Source organism: Cyprinodon tularosa, unplaced genomic scaffold, assembly GCF_016077235.1.
Source record: "Cyprinodon tularosa strain WSP-4 unplaced genomic scaffold, ASM1607723v1 ctg632, whole genome shotgun sequence".
Classification (NCBI taxonomy): Eukaryota; Metazoa; Chordata; class Actinopteri; order Cyprinodontiformes; family Cyprinodontidae; genus Cyprinodon; species Cyprinodon tularosa.
Window position 1 is genome coordinate 437,853 of NW_024039377.1, and position 26,129 is coordinate 463,981.

The 26,129-nt window shown below is 37.5% G+C and overlaps 1 protein-coding gene across 1 annotated transcript in view; it reads right to left on the reverse strand.

Annotated features, from left to right (window-relative positions):
- Positions 1-23,336, reverse strand: part of LOC119798660 (glypican-1-like) — a 96,759-nt gene extending 73,423 nt beyond the window's left edge. The window contains exons 1-2 of the mRNA XM_038308217.1: positions 23,204-23,336; positions 22,600-23,097 (exon numbers count right to left, since the gene is read on the reverse strand). Of these exons, the coding sequence (XP_038164145.1) occupies positions 22,600-22,759 (160 nt within the window). The 5' untranslated portion in view covers positions 22,760-23,097; positions 23,204-23,336. The remainder of the gene's footprint in view (positions 1-22,599; positions 23,098-23,203) is intronic.
- Between the last annotated feature and the right edge of the window lie 2,793 nt (positions 23,337-26,129).

Here is a 26,129-nt window from a genome sequence, read left to right on the forward strand (position 1 = left end):
TTTAGAAGAAAGCTTAAAACTTTTTAGCTTTTATTGTCCTGCTTGTATTTCTTTTGCTTGATAGGTTTGCAACTGCAAAATGACAACTGTTTATTTAGGATTTACTGTATATTCCCACTGCTACCTATTGATAACGGCTTATTTAAAGACAACAGAAATGCTGCATAAGTAATGTATGCAAAGCATCTTTCCTTAATTGTATATCTATTAAATCCAACTGGAATGAAAATGTACTGGGGCAGTATTTCAAAGCAATTTTGTGATGGATTTCCAATCTCCAGCTTGAGAAACTTTGACCTATAAATTTAAACTTTAAACTATATAAAATATTACCTAACTTCATTATTCACATTAGCACTGGAGGCAACATTATGCAATCCTAACATGAGAGTAGTTGCTGTAAAAGAGCATTTTGCTGTCATTTCATAGCAACATTTTAAACTTGCTTTTACATCTTATATCAGGGATTAACACAGTTATCGACATACAATTTGCTAAACAGTATTGTCTTTTTGTGAATATCATAGGGAATTTAGGTTCTTGGCTCTTAAGAATTACAAACACCAGTCAGATTTGTCAATTCAACATATTTTATGACAGACAAGTAAAGCTCAAAATAAATAAAAAATCCACCTAGACTTTCTGTAGTCTGTTAAAGTAGTTCTGTCTTGCAACCTGAATTAAGTTGATTTTTTTTTTTTTTACATGTTTCAACAAGTAATACTTTTGAAAAAGCTTCTCACGCCTTACATTCCTCCATACTTATATTGTTTTGTGTGACCTGGATTCACTACTATTGTGCATTTATGGAGTCGTAACCGAGCTGGAAAAAGCCTCTGAGTATATCTTATTAAAAACTTACACAAATATACACATGATAAAGTAAAGTATCACCCGTTTCAAAAAAATAAACTTCACTAAACAGGTACAATTCTTTGAAAGAGCATTATCACCAGTAAATGTCAATGAACAATGATAGTAATAAAATAAAATAATGTAAAAAAAAACTAAAAGCAATGTCTATAAATAAAAAGGCCTATATATTTTGTATAGGGTAATTGTGCATTACGTGCCATGTTCCCTGGAGAGAAGGGACCAAGGTACAATTTTCCAAATTGGGTCATATGGGTGTGCGGAACTGAACCCGTTGATCCCATTTTTTTTTAAAAACCACAACATATTTGGCTACAAAATAATTGGTAGGCCATTCCACAAAATGGCTTTGCGTGCCGTCTAAAATGAAGCAACCTAAAAGACAAAAAGCAAAAGCTTTGAGAGGAGGTAGCAGTGAAGGAAAGAAGGGTCAGAAAAAAATTTGGCTTCAAAGACAATGCTTTCCATTGGTTTAACATCAGAATGGCATGAAGCCCGTTTAAGACCATAAAAGCACAGGGAATTTGAAAAGTGTACTGGGATCATTGATAATGCACCATATAAATTATAATATAATTTTAAAATACTTGAAAAATAAATAGCTAACATGAACATTAGAAATAATTTGTATGCACAGAAATAAAGTAGAGAAAAAAGAGCTAAAATGTGTAGGGGTAGTTTAATCAAGTAGATGTTCTTTTTTAAAAGCCTTAAGGGAAACTTACTGCTATGCTTCTTTGTAGGTTCATTTCCTTATTATGTTTGTAATGACCCAAATGTTTTATTCCATTAATTATATTAAATGGTGCCCTTCACATTCGTTAACATATAAAGAGTTTCTTAGGGAATACCTTGAACTATGTTGATATATGGATAATATTTTGAATTTTATCTCAGTAGATGTGTTTCCATCAACCTTTTTTAAATATTTCAAAGTAACGCATTAAGGTGGGCATACACTCAATGGCATTTTCAATTGTTGTATTGAGCTACAGCTTAAACTGTGTGACGAAACCGCAGGGTTGAAAGTTCACAGCTCAAGCTATATGTTCTTACACTGTACGGCCAAATGCTCTGATGCCATCTGACTGCTCACAATGTACGTCCAAGAACCACCCGTCGGACAGAGAGATGGCGCTGGTTGGACTCGTCAATCTGGAAGCGTAGACAGTCGAAGAAGAAGCGCAGTGTGGGAGTTTCAGGTAAATCAGTTTGTATACGCTCGCAGCTCTGCTTCAGCAGAAGGATTTGCCCACAAACACCTCACAAAGGCCAACTGAATTTCAAACATATTTGATTTTCTCCTGACCTTACGATTCCTGATTGCGGTGGTCATGAGAGACTAATCACCCCTCGCTACCTCTGGTAGGCTGAAATTTAGCCCCAACCTAAAAATTCTTACCAGGCTGGAGAATCAGCCAAAATAGGGCAAAAAAAATCGCACAGTGCATGCCGGTCTTTAGAGGAGCTTGATGGATACAGCAAAATTTAAAGCCTAACTAAATTTTGCAAAAAATGTTTCTCAAATCCCTTGAGGTGGTTTTTGGTCTTTTTTAAATTTGAAAGTATGACATTACGTTTTGCATTGCCTGGTTATTTTCCAGAAACAAGTCTAATTCGTATTTTCCTTTTTTTTGATGATTATCGGCTCAAAATTCGTATCATATTTGGATGGAAACATGACTCGTGATAGAGATGCATCAGAATAAACCTATTCTCATTATGAGTGTGTATGAAATCGTACGAAAAGTTATGCACCATAATTTCATACGTTTTGGATTTTTTTTTCGTCGTATTCGCATGCACATCTGATGCACCATTCACGAATATAGAATATAAATTACAATTAGCCCTAACCCTGACCCTAACCCTAACCCTAATATATAAAACAGCAAGCAATGTAGTTAGAGACATGAATAAGTGATGATTGCACTGTTTTTCCCAGTTCTACGTCCGTCCGCGGATCAGCTTTTTTTTTCTGTCTGCCAGCGCATGCGCACTAATGTGGTTTTTGGAGGAAAAATGTCCAAAACGTACGAAATAGTGTGCATAACTTTTCGTACGATTTCATACGCACTGAGAATGAGAATATGTTGTCAGAATCTCTGTTGATCATTTTCTGTCACAATAATCCTACAAACATAAACACATTTTCCGTAACTATGGATAAGCACTGTGTCAAATAAATGTAAAATGATTTGACCTTCCATCTGTTAGGATGGTATTCAGTATTACAGCTCACTTTTATTTTGTTACACTGTCTACGTAGCCTGAAGGCACACAACTATGGTTTACTGATTGATGCAGAGCAGTTAGGCACTGCTCCACTGGCTGCAGTCAGTCGCTTACTGTTTTGATGTATTCTGCCAGAAAAGCAGAGAGAGCAAAGTAGCATTTGGCTGAAACATATCAACCTTAATTTTCTATGCATCACTGGAATAAAGTTTGAATAATTTTTTCCCCAATGCCCACTTAAAAAAACACACACAAAAACACGTCTTTAGATATTAGCTAAAAAAATCTCAGTGAAAGCTATCTTTGAAGACCTGAGAATCAGCTCTCTGGCCAAGGTCTGAACAACAGTTTCTTACGTCATCTGAAATCAACAGAGCAAGGGCCTGAAGAACACAGCCAACTAATTTATAAAACAAAGTGAAAAAAGGACTTTGGTAGAGCCACACTACAGTAAATCAAGGCAACTAAGGCAAAAAAAAATTGGATAGAGATGTAGAGAGGCTGAAAGTAGGTGGAGAAAGCAGACAGGAGAGAGAAGACCTCAGGGAAATAAAGGAAGAGGAAAAAAGAATAAAAAGAAGGAAGTCTTAATTATAAACTCACACTCAAAACCCAATGATCAGACTAAAAGGGATTTACAGCTTAAAAGGAAAGTAGCTAAAACAGTGATAGAGGGTTCATTCATCAAAGTGAACACTGTACCGACGACAAGACACCAAGGCAGGAAAGAGGATTTGATAATTTACAGAGAGAAAATATGTGGATTTACAAATAAAAACTTGTGAACATAAAAAGTTCTAAATCCACATATCAAACAGTATGTCAAGATCATGTTCTTTTCTTTGTTTTCAAAAAAAAAATTCAAATTAGGACATTACCTAATTAAAAGGACACAACTTCAGCTCATGCAGTCGTGTTGTCCCAGGCTGTTCATCAGCAGACATCACATGAAACACCAGAGCCATTCATCCTCAGCCATAGTTTCATTTTACCCAAAAGGATTAGTGATTCAATTTGACTGAGTGATGGGCCCCATTGCTGTAACAGAGACTGGTTATACTGCAAAAGCAGCATGCAGGGGATGTTGTGCATCATGGGTTTCATGACTGCTACTTTTACCAAGCCTAGATCATAACAGATTTAGTTACTAATCAACTAGATTGTTAATCAGTAAATGGACAAAATTAATGTCCCGAGGGCAAGACCCTGACCCCCTGAACATCAATATGAGGCAAGAGGATGCTGGAATGAAACTCACAATTCAGATTTCAAGACAGCTCTTCCCACCGAGATAAAAGTGGTCTGATTGGATCATTTAGTGTTTTCATCCATCTTCTTTGATCTGAAGAGTGAAGTGACAGACTATAGAGAATGACAATAAAAGGGAAAGTTGTGCTTTCTATCACCACTTCGTCTTTATTGTCTTTGTGGATGGCAGGATGAGTTTGAAAGATTTAACAAAAAGGCTTTTAAAATTTAACCCGATATTCACTCGCTGGCACAGACTATATATATATTTATCTATATAGAGATGACGAGGCAACAATTAACAGTTACAGTAATATGCAAATCAAGTACCTCTGACACTTGCTTGTTGCACAGTTAAGTGAGGGATACACTTCAGTAGTGATACTTGATAATAGTTAAAAACTACTCCGTGGCACATAATATTTAAAAGCAGAATTAACATTCCTTATAGCTGTCTTGATGTTTTTGGTAAAACATTCATGGGGGGTTGCTACAGCTCAACACAATTATCCCCTTCATTTGCCAAGGGGGGTTATCACAGCTCTGGTCTGGCTTATGGAAGGTAAACTACGGTACTATTTCAGCTCCAGCATATGATAAGGAGAATGCATACTGTACAACCAGTGCAACCAGCTGGCTAGCAGCCTTTCGATGCAAATGAATCCCACCTCAGTATAGTAGACAAATAATTTCTTTCCATGAACAAATATACAAGTCAGCTTGAACTGTGCCGAGACAGAACAGATAACTGAAGTTTAACCAATACCTTTTTAGTAGCACTTATGCTGGAAATTAGAAAAAAAAGAGACTGGCTTTGTGGCAGTGTTGTTTTTGGTAGCCATTTTAGATTTTGTCTTAGTCTTCAGGACGAAAACTATTATTAGTTTTGTTCGCATTTACGTCATTAGGATATGTGACCCTTTTAGTCGGTTTTAGTGGACGAAAACTTGAAAAGGTTTTAGTCAGTTTTACGTGACAGAAAAAAGGCAAGCTTTAAATTTTCAAATAACAAGATTATTTTCTAGACTGACAGCTCTTGCCTAGATACTACAATTGCTGGGTATAGAATGCTGCCGTGCAGTTCATCATTGCTGTTGGGCAGAAAACTTAGATTTGTAGACTTCAAACTTAAACTTTTTTATGAATTAATGCCCTACTTTATAAAAACGTTTCTCCCAAAAGCTTTGAAAATACCAGATCTAGTTCAAACATAATTTAAGTTATACAGTATAGTAGACAGACAAGATCAAAAATGTAAAATAAGGAAATGGTTTTAGACATACAAGGTTTCCATTCAAAAGCAAACACATCCTGATCTATTATGAATTATGCATTACACACAAATCAATAAAATCTTCATTGCTCCAAAAAACCAAAGAAAAAAAACATTCTTCTTTCTACTTTGGCAATTTTGTCTTTTTTTCTTTGATTTTCCCCTTACCACTTCTCAGGGGTCAGAGTAGATTTCAATTCACAGGGTTTTGATATAAATAAATAAAAATACAGAGGGAACCAACATAATTGTCTTTTAATGCCATGGCAACCCTGACCTAAATTGAATTAATATGCTAACTAAAATGTTGACATATTCAAAGGAAATATAGACCAGGTTTTAATGACAATACAAGGAAACATTTAAATCATTCTAAATAGATAGAAACGAGAACAATGAGAGAGAAATCTATCTACCTTTTCATCTGGGTCTTTATCCAAAAATAAACAGTATGCAATGAAATATTTTCTTTGGATATAATTTAGGGATTCATTTTGCTAGAAATTAAAGAATGTTTAGCATCATCTCTTTTGAGCTGGAAGAAATAAAATCTTGATAGTTAAACAAAGAGATTTTTTACACTCGGCAGAGGATGATCAGCCACATAGTTAATGAAGTAGCAAGAGCAGGAAGTGCCATACTGCTGAGAGTGAACCATCAGTGTGGACAGAGAAGCGCAGACTCTGAGCTCCGTGTGCGCAAAGACAGATTTCTGCACAAGTACAACTGAAAGAACCTAGTTTGTGAGTTGAGAGCGCAGTACCAGACCATTCTGGGTTATTTCCCCCCCTGCAGCTGCGGACCTAATCCATCTGTTGTCATGCCAAATGTGCAGCGCTGCACGCCGGTTTGTGGGCGTGACCAAACAAGACGCAGCAGCACGGCTGATACTGCTTAGCTTGTCTAACAGATTACAGCACAATGATGCATTTTAAATGTCTGACCAACCACGTTTCATCTCGTCGACAAAAACTCAAACCTATGACTAGTCATATTTTAGTTATCAAAGATCCATGTTTAGCTCGTCAGTTTTTGTTATCATCATGAAAAAAAGGAGTGTCAACAAATTAATTTCATCATCCTGAATCCATGACGAAAACAACAGTGGTGGCAGAGCTATTTTGAGAAAAAAAAGCTACTGGTTAACAAGGAAAAGTATTCGTTAATAAAAGGTTAGGTTTTGGGAAAGGACTTTCTTCTAAAAGATGTACAATATTTGTCCAGTTAATATGCAACACACCACTCATTCAATGGAATACCACCAAGCCACTGGTTTAGATACGTGGATGACACTTTCGTCAAAATCCAGCTAGAGGAAGTGGAAGCTTTCACCAAACACATCAACTCTGTTGACCGTAACATCAAATTCACCAGAGAGGAAGCCAAGGACAACAAACTACCCTTTCTGGACTGCCTGGTGAGCATGGAAGGAGATGGAAGCCTAAACATTGAAGTGTATAGGAAACCTACTCACACAGACCAGTATCTTCTTTTTGACTCACACCACCCACTGGAACACAAACTCTCCGTCATCAGAACCTTACAACACCGGGCAGAACATGTCCCTACTAAAACAGATGGGAAGCAAAAAGAACAGAAACACATCAAAGATGCTCTCCGAAACTGTGGATATCCAAACTGGGCTTTTATCAAATCAGCAAGGAAATCCAAAAGACACGCAACAGAAGACAGCGATGGGAAAATTTAACGCAAAAACATCACAATACCTTATGTTGCTGGAGTGTCTGAAAAGCTCAAGAGGATTTTCTCCAAACACAAGATCCCAGTACATTTCAAGCCAAACCAAACCCTTAAACAGAGGCTAGTGCATCCTAAAGATAAAACCCCCAGACCGAATATGAGCGGAGGGGTATATGCTGTTCAGTGCAGCGAGGAATGCTCTGATCTTTATATTGGCGAAACAAAACAACCTCTCCACAGACGCATGGCCCAACACAGAAGAGCGGCCGCCTCGGGACAAGACTCCGCAGTACACCTACACCTTGTGGACAAAGGACATTCTTTTGAGGACCAAAATGTCCATATTCTGGATAAAGAAAATAGGTGGTTTGAGAGGGGCTTGAAGGAAGCCATCTATGTTAAGAGAGAAAAACCAACTTTAAACAGAGGTGGTGGACTCAGATTCCAGCTTTCTTCAATTCAACATACAATTCAATCATAGACATGATCCCTTCCAGATATCACCAAACCCCCCACCCCATCACAGAGGAACGAGGGACCTACCCGCTCCAGCCGGTGAACAATACCTCCTTAACGACCAACCCTTAACAATCATAGACAGGTTTCAGGTATTACAGGAGACAATCCCCCCCTTAATGGCAATCCCCCCTTTAACGACCGACCCCTAGAATCATAGACAGGTTCAGATATTACAGGCCAACGATGGAACTAAACGACCCATTCATCGGTTACCATTGCATGTTTCCAAGCAATACAAGGCCTTGTCCATATAAGACTCAAACTCACTGCGGATCCAGACATTTGAATTGAGAAAGCTTCCTGGAGAGGTGGCGAAACGTCTTCAAATCTTGAAAACCAAGTCCAGTGGATATTTTTTGAATTTTACGGAAACACACCACTGTTTCCCTAAATCTATATTTTTACCACCTATCCAAATACTCCCAGTCTCCTTATATTATTATATTGTTAAGCCACATAAAGATGTTTCCATGTAAATTCTCATCATAAGCTGGTCAAAACAGTTTGATTGTGGAGTGATGTACAAAGATACTCCTACATAAGATCCCTTTTTTCTCCGATTAAAATGCTCATGCACATCCAACTGCCTTTTTTACAAAAAGGCATTATATGCTCCAAAGAGATGAGTCACTGATGCATACAGTAAGCTAGGGTTTGCAGGGTTCATTTGAAATATGTAAAATATTTATGAGCAAAGACTCTGCAAGGAGGTATGACGAACAGAAAATTGTGGGGGGAAAAACTAAGAGATAACAAATAACAGGACACATTGAACAATTATGAATGGTCTAAAGGAAATACTCCATGATGCACCTGAAGAGAATAATGGCAAGCTTGATGAGTCATTATCATTTTAACTTCATTAAGTTTTTTAACTTACCCCTCACATGTAGGAGAAAAGAGCTAGGTGTGAAAAGGTTTATATTTTCTTATTCAGTAGTAACACAAATCCAAGAAATGCATGTACTTTATTGGTAAAAGCAAGGTGAGGGCATGATATGAAACTACAATGTACTTTGCAGAATAATAATACCTATAAAACTTATTAATTTAATTAAGGTTTGCACTAGATCAATCTGGCATCAGGAGAATATTTGTAGGAAGAATAATAGACTTGAAAGTAATCATATAAACATCTTTTTAAAAGTCTGCTAGAAGCCATGTTGGGAATAACCTGGCAAACCAGATTGATAATGTCTAGGATGCTACACATTTTGAATCCGGGATTGCTCTGATTGGAAGCATTTTATTTAGGAGAACTTTCTGAGCTCTCTGTGAGCCTATCAAAGTTTGGTTTTAACCAACCATGGTAACAAATGAAACAGCAACAGTGCCAAAAAAGAGATATGATAGCAGCAGCTATGCATTCGTGCACTGCCATATTTATTTTGGTTTGACTATGTGCTCTGCAGCTTTTGGGTCTGTCTCAAATGGGTGAAGCAGAAGTGGGAAGAAATTCATTTTTTTATGTGTTTGTGAATGCACAAAAACCCTTTAAATTCAGCTTGCATGCAGTGTAATGTTGGGAACAATTTGTATGTGAGAATGGGACAGTCAAACTCCAGACTTAAATGGAGAATCTATGCCTTCTTATTTTGCAAGGAGGACAAGAAAAATATTTTCACCCTCAAGATGTAAAAAGAGATACTATGTATGACTACTGTGAGACACAAAGGAATTGCAGGTGTTACTGGAGTGGAAGGTCAAAGTCTACAAGTTATTAACACAGAGGGACTAAAAAAAATGGATGCCACACCTTACAGACTATTAGCTTTGCCCTACATTGTATTTTACTATCACATAAAATCAAAATTAAATACAGGGGACATATCTGAAATTTGTGGTGGAAATATATAAAATTTTGATAATAAAAAAATAGTATGTCTCTTTTTGAAAGAACAGCACTAGGGCACACTGACTTCTTAAAACAATTTCTGAAAAAGGAGCTTTCTTAAGAGTTAAAGTAGTTGGAAAAGTTGGAAAAAGTAAGAGGAATGAATAGAAGGTAAGAAAAGTATGAAACAGAGAAAAATAACAACAAACCGTAACAGGAAACAGGATGACAACTGACAGTAATTACACATTTGCCTCCGTAATTATGAGGGCCCTTTTTTTCCAAGACCTTCTTTTCTTAAGGCTTCAGTAATCTTCTCCTGCTCCTGAATCTATCTCAAGAAGTAAATAGCAAGGTTAAGTCAAGCCAAATAAACAAACCATCAACTGCTGGGGCTTTCCTCAGCTCTAAGACTTAACCCTTGAAAAATGATGTCACCTAAACCTATCTCACTATCTAATTACAGAAAAATGTGCTTCCTTAGTGAGACCAAAAAATATCAAAGTGTACACAAGTTGGAAGGATCACTAAGGGAGTGGAAGAAAGAAGCAAGACCACAAACAGGAGATGTACATGAAAAGAGAGTCCAGAGCATAGCTGAAAGTATTCATTTGCTTAGTCTGCTTGCTATGAAAACCTGGAAGGACTTCCAACTTCTAAAGTGTAATGCAATTATACGAAGGTTGCCTCAGAAATGTACAGGGCAGAGAGGCACTCATGCTGTGCAGAGTTCTAAAGCCTGAAAGACTGGGCCTGTTAAGCTGCCCGGAAGATAAAGAAACATTGTAATTACATTCAAACCCAAAGCAAAAAAAGCTCTTTTAAAGCTAGCTGGTTTAATATATAAGAATGCTAAAAAAATGTTTAGATTCAACTAACTTAATACACATAGAAATATTTATTATTTTCCTACGATCTTTTCATTCAACTTGTTGAAATACTGTACTTGACTTTAAAATTCACACTGTTATTATTTTGCCCAACTGAATCAGTAAAGTGTGTTGTTCACCAAGATGAACAACTGCTAGAAAAAGTAATGCTTTTGGAGGCCATCTGGGTGCGCACACTTAATTTGCTAATAAAACTAAATTCATTTATATCTCTATGCATCCAGTTAAGGAAAATTAAAAGAAAGATGAACATCTTACTAAAGAGAAAGTGTTTTAAAAAGAGAATGCATTAAACAGAAAGGAAACATGATAACAGAGAATATTTACAGTACCTGAATGAGAGAGAATCCCCTGAAAATGAAAACTGCCACGGGGGAAAATAGAATAAAAGCCTTTGCTTAGAGAAGAGTGCCTGACTAGTAAAACATAAAAGTTCAGTGTAATAATAAGTTAAAAGATATGTTTTGTATTTGATTGGCTTGTAGAAAAGTAGAAAGAAGATCCAAATAAAAAAAACAGTCTGGAATAAATTGTGAAGCGATGTGGAATATTTACACCTGCATGGTTTCAATGAGAACTCTTAAATTAAAAGAATTGTATTTCTTTTCTACAATTATATTTTCCTGAGATCACATCTTAAAACATGATCTTATATAGTGTATTTTTAGAATTCTGCATCTTTCAGCTGCTTTATTTTCCAATTTAAATCAAGCTTTACATTTCAGACGGACACTAATAAGCATGCCACTCTGCTTTAAAGAAGGCTGGCAACAAGCCATTCATTTGATTCTGGTGCATTGGACAGGATACATTCAAACAGCATAGGATACTAATAGGTTCTATAGATATCGTCCTTACCTATAAATGGTCTTAAACTGTAAGAATTTTACTATTTAATAACAAAATGTCTATTTACGTTTTTGTTGCTTTAAGTTAGCTGACAGAACCGTGGCACATGATTGCCAAGACAATTTCTATGCCAATATTCCACTTATTATCAGTAGACAAGAGAGAGCAATAGCTTTTAATCAACGGTAGAAAGGGTATGGACATTGTCTTTTTTTCTGAAATCAGTAACATAATCCATATACATAATCAGTCCTATCTAGAAAATTAATAAAGTTTCATTTTTTATGCTTGTTGCTGTAGTGCTAAAGGCACAGGATTAACCACGGCAAAAATCCCCAAATGAATATTCCAGTCCACAGCTGCAGATGATGTGTATGTGTTGGTTTAGGGCATGTCACACTGTAGAATTCAAACTGCATGCCCTTACTTGAAATGCTAGATGCCATCTTGGTTTAGGTCTACACCATTTATCAAGCAGCAAGGGGCGAACAAGAGAAGGGGTTGTAGAAGAAGGAAGCCCATGCTGAGAGCTGCTGCATGTTCCTTGTCAGTTCAAATACCTATACACAGTCCACAGAGAGCACAGCTGGTCGACAAGCAGCAAAGCAGTTTAATGTGGTACACATACACTGAATAAAATATCTAAATACAAATTAAAATGCCAGCAATCAAAATCATGCATAACCTTCATTCAAAGGTAGTAAATAGGAGGAAGCTGCTTCCCTCCATTGACTTGTCATTAGTTCAACATTTCAAACCTCTGTTGTGTATATATAAGCATAATGGCTTACATTTATATCTGGACCATCCTCTGCTCCAGAAGAATAAAAGACAAACAAGGAACTTGCCATACCATGTAATATTTTTCCCTTTGACATGGGCAATTCCTTTGTAGAGAAATTATGAGTAATACTGCACACCAGGCCAGCTTACAGCTTTGCTAGGGCCCAGGACAACACAGTCCTAGAGCACAGGTAGTTTTTTATTATCTTCATTTTACTGAAGGCCAACTCACCTCCAGCCACTCACAGGTAGAGATAGGAAAATATTTTGCAGGTTCTTGCATTTCCAATACAATGTTTGTGGCAAGGTTTCTTTCATGCCCTGGAAATCTTTCATAAAGCTTTCTGTATTTTATGTTGTATATTTTCATCCCATCTATTCAATTTAGTGCATTAGTTAAACTTTTCTCTTCTTCATAAGAGAGGCACGGTAGACGAAATACAGCCTTTTCTGACCTGCTGTATATCAGCCAGTCCCTAAAAATCTTTTCCCTTCCATTGTGGGAGGTAGAATTGGTTATATATATATATATATATATATATATATATATATATATATATATATATATATATATATATATATATATATATATATATATATATATATATATTACAAATATTCAACAGTTTGGAGATTTTCTGCTCCTTTTTGCAGTAGGCTGCCAACATGGCAAACAAAGAAGAGCAAAATCAAGTCAGCCTAAGTCAAGTCAGCGCTCCATCTGCCCTGTTTCTTTCTCTTAAGTGAACATCAAACACATGTGGTCTGTTTCAAGCTCCCTGCAGCCCATTACAGCTTAATGCTTTGGGAGCCTTCTCCAGTGATGGGACTAACGGCGTTGAAAGTAACGGCGTTACTAACGCCGTTACCTTGTTTTAGTAACGAGTAATCTAACTAATTACTTTGACTGTAACTATAACGCAGTTACCATTGCAGGCACCCCGTTACTGCGCGTTACTCAGGTCGCACAATGAGCCTTTTTTAATGATAGGACTCGTGCGCAGCTGCGTGAAGCTGACACCCCACCCACGTCAAAAAACTCTGCAAATAGACTGAATGGTTAGTGCAACGTTAGTGCAGATTTGTGCAGAAAAAAATATTGTTTGTGCTACTTTTGTTTAAGAGATATTAAAGATTTATTTTAGGTCATCCAGAGGTGCGCGCCTTGTCATGAGAGAGGGGAGGATGAGAATCCATCTGTCAGTTGAATAGGTGGGTGTTTCTGCTGGTGGGTGTTAACGTACAGCACACACAGAGAGATGGAGAGTGATGATGACTCCAGCAGCAAAACAGCGTTTTCCACATGGAAATACCGGTGTTACGTAGAGCTGCGTTTCCCCATCACATAACGGTTTCCTCTGCATCTCCACACAGCGCAGGCGGCAAGAGTCACCGCGCAAGCGACAGGAAACGCGCATGCTCGCTAAAGGCGCGCAACAGTCGCCCTGTGCTCGCGCCACAGGAGAACTATGGAGAGCGTGAACGATCAAATGAACCTGACAACAGCCAGAAATGATAGCCTGTATGGAGAAAGGGAGAAATCTGGATGGATGGATGGATGGATGGATGGATGGATGGATGGAGGGATGGATGGATGGATGGATGGATGGATGGATGGATGGATGGATGGATGGATGGATGGATGGATGGATGGATACTCTGCCTTCTCAACCTACTGTTTTTTTTTATTTTAAACATTATTTGATGGCCTTTGTGGCAGGGATGGAGATCCATATTTTATGTCACACACAGAGTATACATCTAGATAGATAGATGGATAGATAGATGTTGCAGTATCTATAACAACCCAAACACACAGGATTTCAGAATTAGACATCCCCAGTTATTAATTTCATATACTCACCGGATCTGAATGTCCTGTTATAAACCTTCACATGGCGTTCCCCCCTGATGTCATTTACGTTGAGTTGCAATAAATGCAAAACTCTCTGCAGGTTCTTGTCTTTGTCTTCCGCTCTATTCAGCTGGCTTTGGAAACACACGGCGAGAAGGTGGGGGCCGGGTGGTGAGGTTTACGGGGGCGAGAAATGCAAAAGTAACGCAATAGTTACTTTTACTAGTAACTAGTTACTTTTATTGTGGAGTAACTCAGTTAGTAACTCAGTTACTTTTTGGGAGAAGTAACTAGTAACTATAACTAATTACTTTTTCAAAGTAACGTGCCCAACACTGGCCTTCTCACTGACTTCAACAATTTAACAACTTCAGTATATTCAGTTGCACCCATGCAAGCACACTCACATAAACGTGCACACACAAACAAGAACAATCACAGACAGGCCACCAGATGCAGGAATTGACACTCATTAAACCACAGCGGACTTATGGGCCTGCCCGCTAAGATACAGTACAGAAACAACTGTTGCTTTGGCTTTAATCTGTCAGAGAGGAGGACTAATAGAAGAACAGAGGTTTATGCTTACATTAACATCCAAAAAAGCTTTGGCCTTCCTATATCTAAAGCTGTTAATGAGTTTCATTCTTGTGTAATTCAATGATCAAGTTGAATTTTCAATTTACAAAGTTAAAACAGAGTCCCAGATAAACAACATATTTATATATATCTAAATATTTAAATATGTTGTTTATCTCAGACCTTTGTGATTGTCAATCTAAATAAAACCTATTATATCTGCTGCCTTATGTATACTTAGAAATATATCAAAAATACTTGGGGAAAAAAACTTGATTTAAAATAATAAAACTTTACATATTTTGCATGTGGAAGGGTTTTATTTACTTTAAACATCTACCCTTTGTATTTGTGAGTGCATTTAAATAAAATATGTTAGACCCAAATAAAAATAGAGAAAAAGCTAAAAATTTTAATTAAATCAAATTTATGCTGATAGTTAATATATCAAAATATTATGTGGGTGTTAAGATAAATGGATAAAAGGCTTTCAAAGAGGTCTTTATGTTTCCTAACATATGGAAACTACATATCACATAACTACTAATTAATTAAAAACACTTTACAGGAAATTATTTTAAACTTCATTTTTTTTATTCAGCCTGTTAATCTGAGTCTGCTTCTTTTCTCTACCCAAACTGACACAAAATACATAATTTTAGAAGCAAACGGGGTGGCTCATTCTCGGTCATTGGAAGAGTTAGGACACCTCATCAAATATGAACTTCTTTCAAAAGAAATGTACACCTATTAATGTATCATCTTGCTTTTTTCCTCTTACTGCTCAAAAAGAAATAAAGCATTTAATTGAGCTTAACAAAATGTAACCTTTAGCTTTTAGTCTTTCTGGCTCTAGAAAAAATAAAAACATATTAACTTCTAGTGTTAAACTATTTGGCCGGGTTTAACTTAGTAAGAATCTCCTTTAAGCCATATACAGCCATATATATACTTTAATAGAATATTAAGGGGAAATGTAAGGATGTGTACCCTACTATCACATCAATTCAGCTTTTCTAAATGAGAAAAGTATAAAGTTTTATTATTCAATTTACAGAAGCACATGCATTCCTTTACTGTGCCCCTTGTACATTAAAGGCAGAAATGTTCAAATGGTTTGATGTGACTGTTTATCCACGTTTCTGATGTCTCTCAGACAGTATATTGTCTTAATGCTTATTTTAATATTAGTAACCTAGCAAGTCAATAGGTGAAAAAGTTTCACCAGGTGTTTTAATAGAACAATAACCAAAAGAGACTAAATGGGTGTCTCAAAAACAGGACTGCTATTAAACACTTCCAATACAGACTCAATTTCATGGAGACGACAACATTTTCCCATACTTCTCACAGTGGGTCATGACACCAATCACTATGTTTCAAGCCACAAACAAGTCCTCATAAACTAATTCTCCCCAGAAATCTTAGCAGAGCTAAAAAGCATCAGCAACACTATGTCATTATCTAAACACCGGTTAGAAATGACACTCCACAGCCTCACACAACTCAAGTGTGGAGCAACCAGCAATCAGCAACAACAAAAATACAGCATGGGAAAAATCAATGCCAAAATGTTACCAGCCTTCCTGCAGATGTCTCACACAGCTTCCCTCTTTGTACTGGCCTATGTGACATTGAGGATGTGACACTTATTGGCTGCCAGCTGGTTTCAAAGACTCACTGACGCCTCTCTCCTTAAGAGCTTATTAGAGACAGACACATAGAGATGAAAAATGTCATCCTCTGAAAGGCAAAAAGATAAGTCATGGAACCTATAATGATGGGGCCGAAAGGAGGAGGCAGCACCAGGAGGAGACAAATCACTAATATAAAAACCAATCTTCCATTTTTGGTAAACAACGACAAAAGAATCTGTTTCCCAAACTAATTACACTCTCCGCAGCTGAACCATAGTGCTCATTCTAAAAGCATTCATTCGTTTACTTTATTCCCTGTGAACTTGTTCTTCATTTTTTAAGTGCTTGACTTATAACATTGCAATGGGCCAGTAAACATTACTTCAGCACAATAATCACAAACAACTTACCCTTAACTCAACAGCTTTCCTCTGTGGGATCTCTCCAGCGGAAAATTACTCAAAAGTAAGAGCACAATGTTTTTAGCAACATTTTATGAGGGGTGTCATGGTGGGAGCATTATCTGAACATATTTTGTGTTCATTTTGAAGCACAATTAACCAAAGATTAAGATATGATCCTGTTATATTAAAGTTTTCTATATTATTTTAAGCTTAAATGGCATTATTTAAACCAAAGAAGAGTGGAAAACTACTAACAAAGACATTAAATAACAAACTATAAAATTAACTTGGGGTTTTACCTTGTTTGAACCGTATTTTCACATACTTCACCATTTTAATATGGACACTTTGTGACTGTAAAGGAAGTTAATAAACTAATGCAGTAATATCTTTCATATCCATTACTTTACAGTGTAGTGGCTATTTAAATATTACATAAAATCACTTTCAGAGTTGAGTAGCAGTCATTTTAGGTAGATCCAAGTGACCTTGAATCAGACTCAGTCAATATACCGTAAATTCTCTAATATAGGCCCGGGCCTTTATTTCACTCAAGTGCATCGCGGTCCAGGCCTTTATTGGATAGAGGCCAGAATTAGAGACAGGCCTCTATTGCTATTTGAGCAAAACAGACTACCAGTGGAATGAATAAAAATGAGATTTTGTGTCTATTTGAACCTATAAAACACTAGGTTCATTTATTGAAAAAGTACAGTTACCATGTCTAGCTTGGTTTGAAGTAAAAAAAAAAAAAAAAATCCTCCAATTCTGTTTAATTCTCCTCCTCAGTTTTTCTCCTCCTCTTCATCTCTCCCTTTAATCTCCTCATCACTCGCGCTCCTCCTGTTCTGCTGCGTGTCTGTTCTCTTCCTCGCGCAGACGGGCAGCAGTCAGGGCCTGTCGTCCAGCTGCGCAGGGCTGTGGTACTTGTATGTTACTTACTACCACAAATAATGTTGAGGTATGCCCAGAAAAAACGTTTATAGCCCCGGCCTGTATTAGAGACCGGCCATTATTTACCTCCTCTGACAGCGAGACCGGCCAATGTTAGAGTCCCGGCCGCTATTGGAATACAGGCCAATATTAGAGAATTTACGGTATTTAGTTGATCAAGATACACGTCACAGTAAGAAATACCCCAATGCTAGGGATAATCTACAATTAGCTAACAATCCGAAAGTAATACACATTTCATTTTTTATGGTTGTTTATGAAGCCCGTCTGCAGCCAGTAAAAAAACTGACAGTTTTACGGGTTAAAAGTTGAGAATTATATGCGTTTATTATCCTCAGAATAAATGTTGACAAAAAAGTTGACTTTACACTTATTCATATCATGATTTGTAGTGGCAGAGGGCTGAGCGGCAACAGGACATTGGAAGGCACATGTTGAAATGAAATGTTTTACTGATCATGGATAAACTTGCTGCACATGAGTACATCAAGTAAACAGCAATGCAATGTAAACTGAAGACAAGACAATGCCGAACTGAAAAAAAAAAAGAAGCACAACCAGGCAGGCTTTTAGCTAGGTATATTTCATGAGACATAAAATGAGTTTGATGACAGATTTAAGGTTAAGATTTAAATAAATTATTTCTCATACACACCTTAGTATATAACATTTTAAGGCATTGCACGGTGTAGGGGTGTATATTTTGAAATTTGGACTCTATGAAATGCTATTTCAGCATTTTTTGGTGGAAGCCAGCTAACTTTTTGTCTTTGTTACAACACTACTTTTGTCCTGATTATGGGAAGCATGTGTGCTTGACTAGAGGTAGAAGGTTCATAATGAAGACATTAGTTCTTTTTAGGTACAATATTATGATTGTTATGTTAATTCAAACAACCAGAAAGTAAAGATGCTTCTGAAGTGCGTCTAGTAAATTTTGTCATGATAGGTCTGATGCTCCTGTGTTCAGAGTGATTTTGATACATTTGCAGTACATTTTTATGCAAAAAAAGTCCAACTCAAAACATCGCCTGTGCAGTCAGTTCATCAAGATTCAGATCCTGCCTTAAAATATTTCTTTGCTGTCGGAGGTGAGCAGACCCCCATATATCGGTGGTGCGCTGTCAATGGGAATCCCCAGCAGCAGCTGCCTCAGGCCCAGTCGCCTCTTACGGGTTTTTTCCCATACTGTTCGTGGTGGCCAGAAGTAGATGTTACTGTCTTTTAGGTATATGGTATGAACTACAAGCACCAGAATAATAAAAGCGAACATATGTTGCCGGCAGGCTTTGACATTTTACATTAATTTAAGCATTAACAAATAGTTCAGTGGAGTGATCATAGAGCTCTGCATCAACAGCGCTGTCTGTCTCCCTGCCAGGTCCCAGATCAGCTTCTCTGATTGGTCAATGTGGCACATTGAGCAACAAAAATCAATTTTTCCAACTCCAGCATCTGCTGCTTTTGAAATTTTGAACACATGACCGAAGTTTCCGGGGAGGAAATTAGGGCGTACCAAAGTCGTACATCCCAAAAAATGGGTTGTACAATTTGTCATTTTTTTTGTATAGGATGTACATGTTTGCCCGTACACATTGCTAGCCTAAAGCCCGACACCAGGGAGTGACAGAATATAGGTGAGTGAAATACTGCCAAGTGCTTGGCTAACTTGCTTTAAAACAAATGGAAAAAACGCTAATTCATATTTCCTTTTTTTCAAAATTTTAAAAGTTCAATCAAAACTCGCATTTCACTTGGGATGGAAACACGGTTTGAGTGCTACGCAACAACTCTGGTTACAATGTAGTTTACCACGATTAGAGTCCCCAGACTGTACAATCTTCTATAAGTACAGGCTAGTTAGCAGGCCATGTAAACAGATGACCAAGCAAACAGGGAATAACATATTAACAGAAAATTGTTGAGTGCAATTAAATGAAACACTGACAGGTGTGGATTCTGATCATTTAAGTTGAATATTATGCTAACACTGTAATGGTAGTCATATGCAATGGTTTCATCTTTGTCATAAACCACGTTAACTAGAGGCATTTCCAGCTAGTTATTGGTCCATACATCTAATATGTATTTTAAATGCTCATTCTTCCTTCAACAAATATGTCCTCATCTGAATATTTTTTGCAAAGAAATTAGGACATTTTTGCATTTATCATGTGTCACATTTATTCCATGCTCTTTTAATTCTCAGTTCATAAATTGGAGTACAAGCACACCAAGAACTGATCAGTGCCAAATTGCTTGTGAAAAAAAAAAAACACTAATCAGTGGGCATGCTGAGGGCGATCAACCAGGATTCCCTGCCCAACTGATAAATGTGCAAAATTCCCTCTTGACCATCCCATTTAAACTGTCCCAGGTTTGTAAGAAGAGAGTGAACAATTTTTGTGCATCTCAAAGACAACCACAATATGCAACAGATATAAAAATAGATGGCATGCATGTTCACCATGTGAGGAAGATGCAGGCAGTAAAGAGAAAGGAACTTCTCTATTTGTATTAAATATAGGAACTATTATTTATAAGATGAGTTAGGGGCACCAGAAGGTTGGAATAGCCTGTGGCATTGGATAAATGAAGCCTACTGTAGGCAGAAGTTCAACTGAAGAAACTAAATTACCTGTCCTAATCATCAGTGGCTCACCTGCCTCTGACGCAAACTAGCTTTGAACTGCACCTCCACGAAGCCCCATCAGTTTCCAGAGTTCATCCTAAAAGGTCTTCAAACCCATGACCTAGCTTGCTACCCAGCCAAAGTGCAAGCAGTAGTTGTGCTATGTCTGATTTTGACTTCGATTCAACCCAACTACATCATTTTCAATGGTGCTTCTTTAACCTTGTCCCTATCAGAGTGTAATTCCTCCCACACACTTACAGTACTGCATTCCCAATCACATCTCAACCAGTCTGGCAGGAGACCACCATGTTGAGGGAAGTTTTTCCTCTCCCCTCTCACTTCATGCTTGCTCAACATGAACATGTTCATGGATACATGAGTTTCACCAAGCTTGAAATCTATCTTCCGGGTCCCGATTGAAGCACTAGTATCAGTTAACGCAGTCTACTGATCAGCAGTCTATGGAATGAACCAACTACATCTATCTCCACTCCTCCGCCAATTTCAGGCCTCAGGGGTAACATCCCTGTTCTCATACACCTGCTTATAAATATTAAAGTGAAATTCAGCACTAATGTTTGCTGCCGAAGTCTGAGCGCCAAAGTCTTAGAATAATTGTACCAATAAAATTCTTCTATTTGTCTTTTTCTTTCAGTGTGAATTTTTCAGATTGAATTCCAGTTGTCACATCAAATGAACATGCTCGGTTGGAGCCTCCCCCTAAGCCACAGTGAACAAGACTAATTTAACACGATCTGATTTTATTGGGGGAAATTTTTTTTTCCTTTTTTGAGGTGGGAATGTAAATTTGTTTTCATCATTCTGTCCTGACTCTTTACATGAATTAATTAAAAAATAAGTTCAACACATGTTTTGTTTAGTTAGATGGTTAGCATATGCTAAGCTCTGTTTTTCTAGCTATCACATGGTGTTCTGTCACATCTGACAGCTAGGGGAAAGTTGCAACATTCAGTAGTCAGGCTGAAGTTGACAGACCAGTTTTCTGGATATTAAGCATGAGCCATACTACCGTCTCTCCTTCACATGTTGATGTACACTGCCAAACTGCAACCCGATAGATTGTAAATCTGCTTCCACTAGTCAGAAAAAAGACCAACTCTGGTGTCTGAAAATGTCAGTCTCAAAAGTGTGATTTTATTTTTACAGCCGCAATTCACAAACTATTGGCAGCATTTGGGTTAAGCAACCAACTGAAAGACAATATAATTTTCCAAGTAATTACACACAATGTAACGCTATATGAAGCAGATGGGAAAATGGCAAACAATTCTGCAAAGAAATATATTTTCAGCGGGAGCCTATTTGTTCAATTTAATTAAGAGTGGACATTCTTAATCAGGTGCAAATTGTAAGGCGGGCCAGCTAAATTTTTCATTGCAGCTATGATGGATATGCAAGACAGCATTCTTGGATTTTGAAGCAATGGCTACTGAGAAACATCTAACTACCATATGACGAAAATATTGACATTTAACCTTTGTGCATCCTAAAACATGAAAATCTCAATCTCATGCAAACTGAATTCTTATTTACAGAACATTCCTTATGCATTATAATCAATATGCATTAACAATTCTAAGTAATTTCAAACCACAGTCAATTATTTTTATTATTCTATTTATTCACCTCACTGAATTCCAGAGAAGACAGACATGTAATGGTCCAAACAGTAACAGGGGACTTGTGACTCATATCAGGTCATGAATGACAGTCAGCAACATTATATCTGCACAGTCAGAGCACTGAGTCAAGTGACTGTCTGGTAATTTATAAGGCTGAACTCCCTGCCCTAGAAGTGAACATATCCTAAAAAAAGAGGTCAGGTTAGGAAATGTGTCGTCTGGAGCAGGAGCCCAGTGTGTATCAAGACACAGAAAGCAAAGTTCAAATATTGGATGCAAAGCAGACAAAGATCTGGAAAGTTTTTTTCTCGTCTTTTTTTAACAGTGGATCAAACAAACAAGTTTCCTGTAGTTGCTCTCCTCTGTCTCAATAACTTTTCAAAGCAGTGTTTCATCTTCACAGCCTGAAGCCACAGCTCCTCTACTTTAAAGTACCATGTGACATCAAATGAGTTTGATGACAGATTTAAGGCGTGCAAAAATAAATTATTCCTCTATGGTTTTATAGGAAATAATGAATAATTTCATTCTTTCATTTAAATTTAATGCCAACGTAGGTGCATGTCAGTGCATTTTTTTTTTTTTACATAATTAGCTGCAAACTTAAAAATCATTTATGAATAGTTTATTTTAAAAAAATAATCCACATAATATGAGTTTGTTTTCCAATATGAGAAGGAAGCCTACCTGATATTTCAAACTGGGGTACAACATTCTGTTTGAATCCCTTTGCGCCGTAAAACTGCTGAATGTCCGAACAGGTCCGGGCTTTGCTGGAGCCTTTGTCCCCAAAGGTTGGCACTGTGAGAGAGCAAAGCACCAGAACCGCTACGATGAACAAATCCATTGCTGCTCACTAGCGTGGCTTTGAGAAAATCCAAGCGGACAACCAAACGACTTTGTTTAAAACAACCAATATAAGGAAAACAGGGCTGTGCGTAAAATATCCTCCCCCCCGGTCCTGATCCCCTTTGCTCTTTAAGCGCGTCTGCAGCTTCTGTTCTCTGCGCGCTACTGCGCGGCACAGAAGCGATTCCTCTCAGCTCAGATGTCCCGTCTCCTTTCAATCCACTTATGCCAGCGCAACAAGGGCAGACGCTTGACAATTTCCCCCCAAATGTCTTTCTTTGAAAGACTGTTCTGTAAAAATGTTCGGTCTCATTCAGTCGTGAGTTTTTGACAGACCTAAGGAGAGAGAGAAGCAGGAGATGGTTAACAGCAGAAATACTCTATTTTAAGTCACGTCAAAAAATAGCGGCGCTCTGGTGCAGCCCTTATTGTATTGACTCACGCTTGTCTGATTTGAACGTGCAGAAGTACAGAGGTGCTCGCCGGAGGATACAGCAGATCAGGCGTTTGTGGACGATGATGTGCTGTGGCTCAGGGGCTGCCAGTCTGTGGGAAAGGATGGAGGCGGGGAGAAGCTGGCAGAAAAAAAAAAAGGAAGAGGATGAAAGAGCTGGGGCTTTAAAGCAGCTCCAGTTATTTTTCACCTCACTCTGACACATTTCTACTTATTTGAGTCTGATTGTTTTTCCATGAACACTGAATCAATTTACCAGAAGTTTACAGTTTTTAAAAGTAATGTAGATCTCTACCAAGAGATAGTTGTTGTTTTGTGGATGACCTACCTAGCTGGCAAAAAAAGAATGTCCAAAGTAGAAGGAATGTGCATGCTGGTCCCAGCTCATCATCAGCCAGGTGTCACATATGAACAGTAGGCCCCTTCCCTCCCACCAAAAGTACTGGATACCTTTCTCAAAGAGTGCCTGTGAAGCACAATCCATCACTCTACAAGGCGCAATTAATGGGCCAACAAGAAAGCATCTGTCTTGAGCTGCTTACAGGTTGCCTGGCATCAAATGAATGCCTTCATTATCCTCAGTCAGCCATCCAGTCTTCAATCAATCAATCAATCAATCAATCAATCAATCAATCAATCTATCTATCTATCTATCTATCTATCTGTCTGTCTGTCTGTCTGTCTGTCTGTCTGTCTGTCTGTCTGTCTGTCTGTCTGTCTGTCTGTCTGTCTGTCTGTCTATCTATCTATCTATCTATCTATCTATCTATCTATCTATCTATCTATCTATCTATCTATCTATCTATCTATCTATCTATGCCTTGCAACCAAGGCACCATTCATGTAAGAGCCACTTATCAAGCTTTGATCAAAGGTGTCCAAGATGTGAACACGTTTGATGGATAGGAGAAGGGAACAAGAATGTCCCTCATCACCTGCCAATTTCAACAATAACACTTCAGCTCATCGCAGTACCACGTGATGAAGCTTTTAGTAAAGGTGCTTTAAAGTAATATGGTCCTGGATTTGTATTCCAGCTAAGATGCATAGTCTGATATAATGTAATGTCATTCTTGTGAGATTGCATTCCACTGAGACATATTGGAAGAATCCTGTTTCTCTGTTTTGAACCTTGCAACCTGCTCTCTTTTCCCCCTGCCTCTCAGCAACTGTATTATTCATTCCTTTTAATAAAAATATGACATATCTAGTAGTGTAGTTTGTGAGTTATTTTCTCAACCCAGTGTTTGCTATATTTAAAGTTCTATATTTTCTTCACTTTGTGGTATGAAGCCTAACTCTGCATGCTAGATTAAACCCATGACACACTTTGAATTTTAAAATATTTCATATTTTGACCCAGCAGATGTTTTGACCAAAGGGGTCAAAAAATAGTTTAAGTGTGAATTAATCATACAAAGATGAATTTCATGCATTGCCATAAGGGCACTTTTAACAGGAGATTTAACTTCTAGTAATATTTGTGTAGTGTTTATTATTTCTTCCTAGGCATATATGCAGTACTGTAAATCCTGATAGTTAATTCATATTATAACAATAGCGCATAAAAATAAATGGCAGTATTTTTATGCAATGGCAAATGGCAGATTGTTATGACAGAAAATAAAAAAAATGTGGAGGAAAAGAGAAGAAAGAAAGGCATGAAGAGGAGAACCTTGTGACAAACCAAGCCACTTCCATTCCTAAATTGTTCTCGTTCCAGAGGCAGTTTTTTTTTTTGAATAGATAAAAAAAATGCTACACTATAATTAGCCTTTTCCTCAGCACTGGCTCAGTCCAAACAATTAGAGGAGCATCTCACAAATCAGTCGATGACAAATGACCACTGTTGCATCCTATTATTACAGCTTTGAAATTAATGGCAGTGAATTACTCATTCATTCGGGAGTGTCAAGTGTCTTCCTCATTTGTTGCCTCTGTCTGTCTTTCAGTGTGTAAATTCATGTTTGCGTGTGTGTTTGTGTTTGCATGTGTGTGGGAGGGAAACTGACAATGACATAACAGCTGCTTTCTAATATTGAAAATGTAACTGGGACACAATAAGGAAAAATACTATTTAGTTCCAGTGCATTTTTCCTTACTCTTCTTGCCTCTATTAGAGAAAATGTGCCAAAGGGTTAACAAAATATATGGACATAAACCATGTGTCTAAACACGTGAGAAAATACTAAAGATGGATTTGTGTGTGCTTGACCTTCATATGCGCCTGTGTGTCTTCGACAGTGGCATTTGGTTTGTGAAACCTGAGTTTATGTGTCTGACTGTGTTCCATATGTGGTCATAGGTCGACCATACTGTTGGAGGACTGATTGGCCCTCTACTGTCTGGTATGGTGATTATGTAATTAATGCCCAATAAAGCCACAGAACAGCCATGTTTTCTTCCGACTGCCTCTCATTGAAGTTTTATTGCCTGTGACCATGAAAGGCTTCCTAATGAGGAGCAGGATGCAGAGGGAAGTCAAGCAGACCAGCAGAATGGTAGCAAAGACAGTGGAGACTGCTGGGTGAGAGGCCATAAATAAGCAGCAGTCAGTTTATTGTACATGTGCAATAATTATGTGGTGAACATTTTCAGGGCATGGTGAGATTTCTTTCAGCTAAAATTACATGTGTGCAGAATAAGTATGGTCTACTAACTCTATATGGGTAACAATGGGTTTTGGGAAGAAATAAGTAGCTAAATTGAAACTATTTTTAAAATAATAATTGATATTAGTGCTTCTTCTCTAGAAATTAAATGTGAAAAAAATGTCTTTATAAGAAACAATAAATGCCGAAAAAGAAAATCAGAATTAATATCACACAGTAAGATGCTAAAAAGAAATAAAAGCTAAGTGGAGAAGTTCAAGTATCTCGGTATCCTGTTCATGAGAGGGGAATGGAGCAGTTTC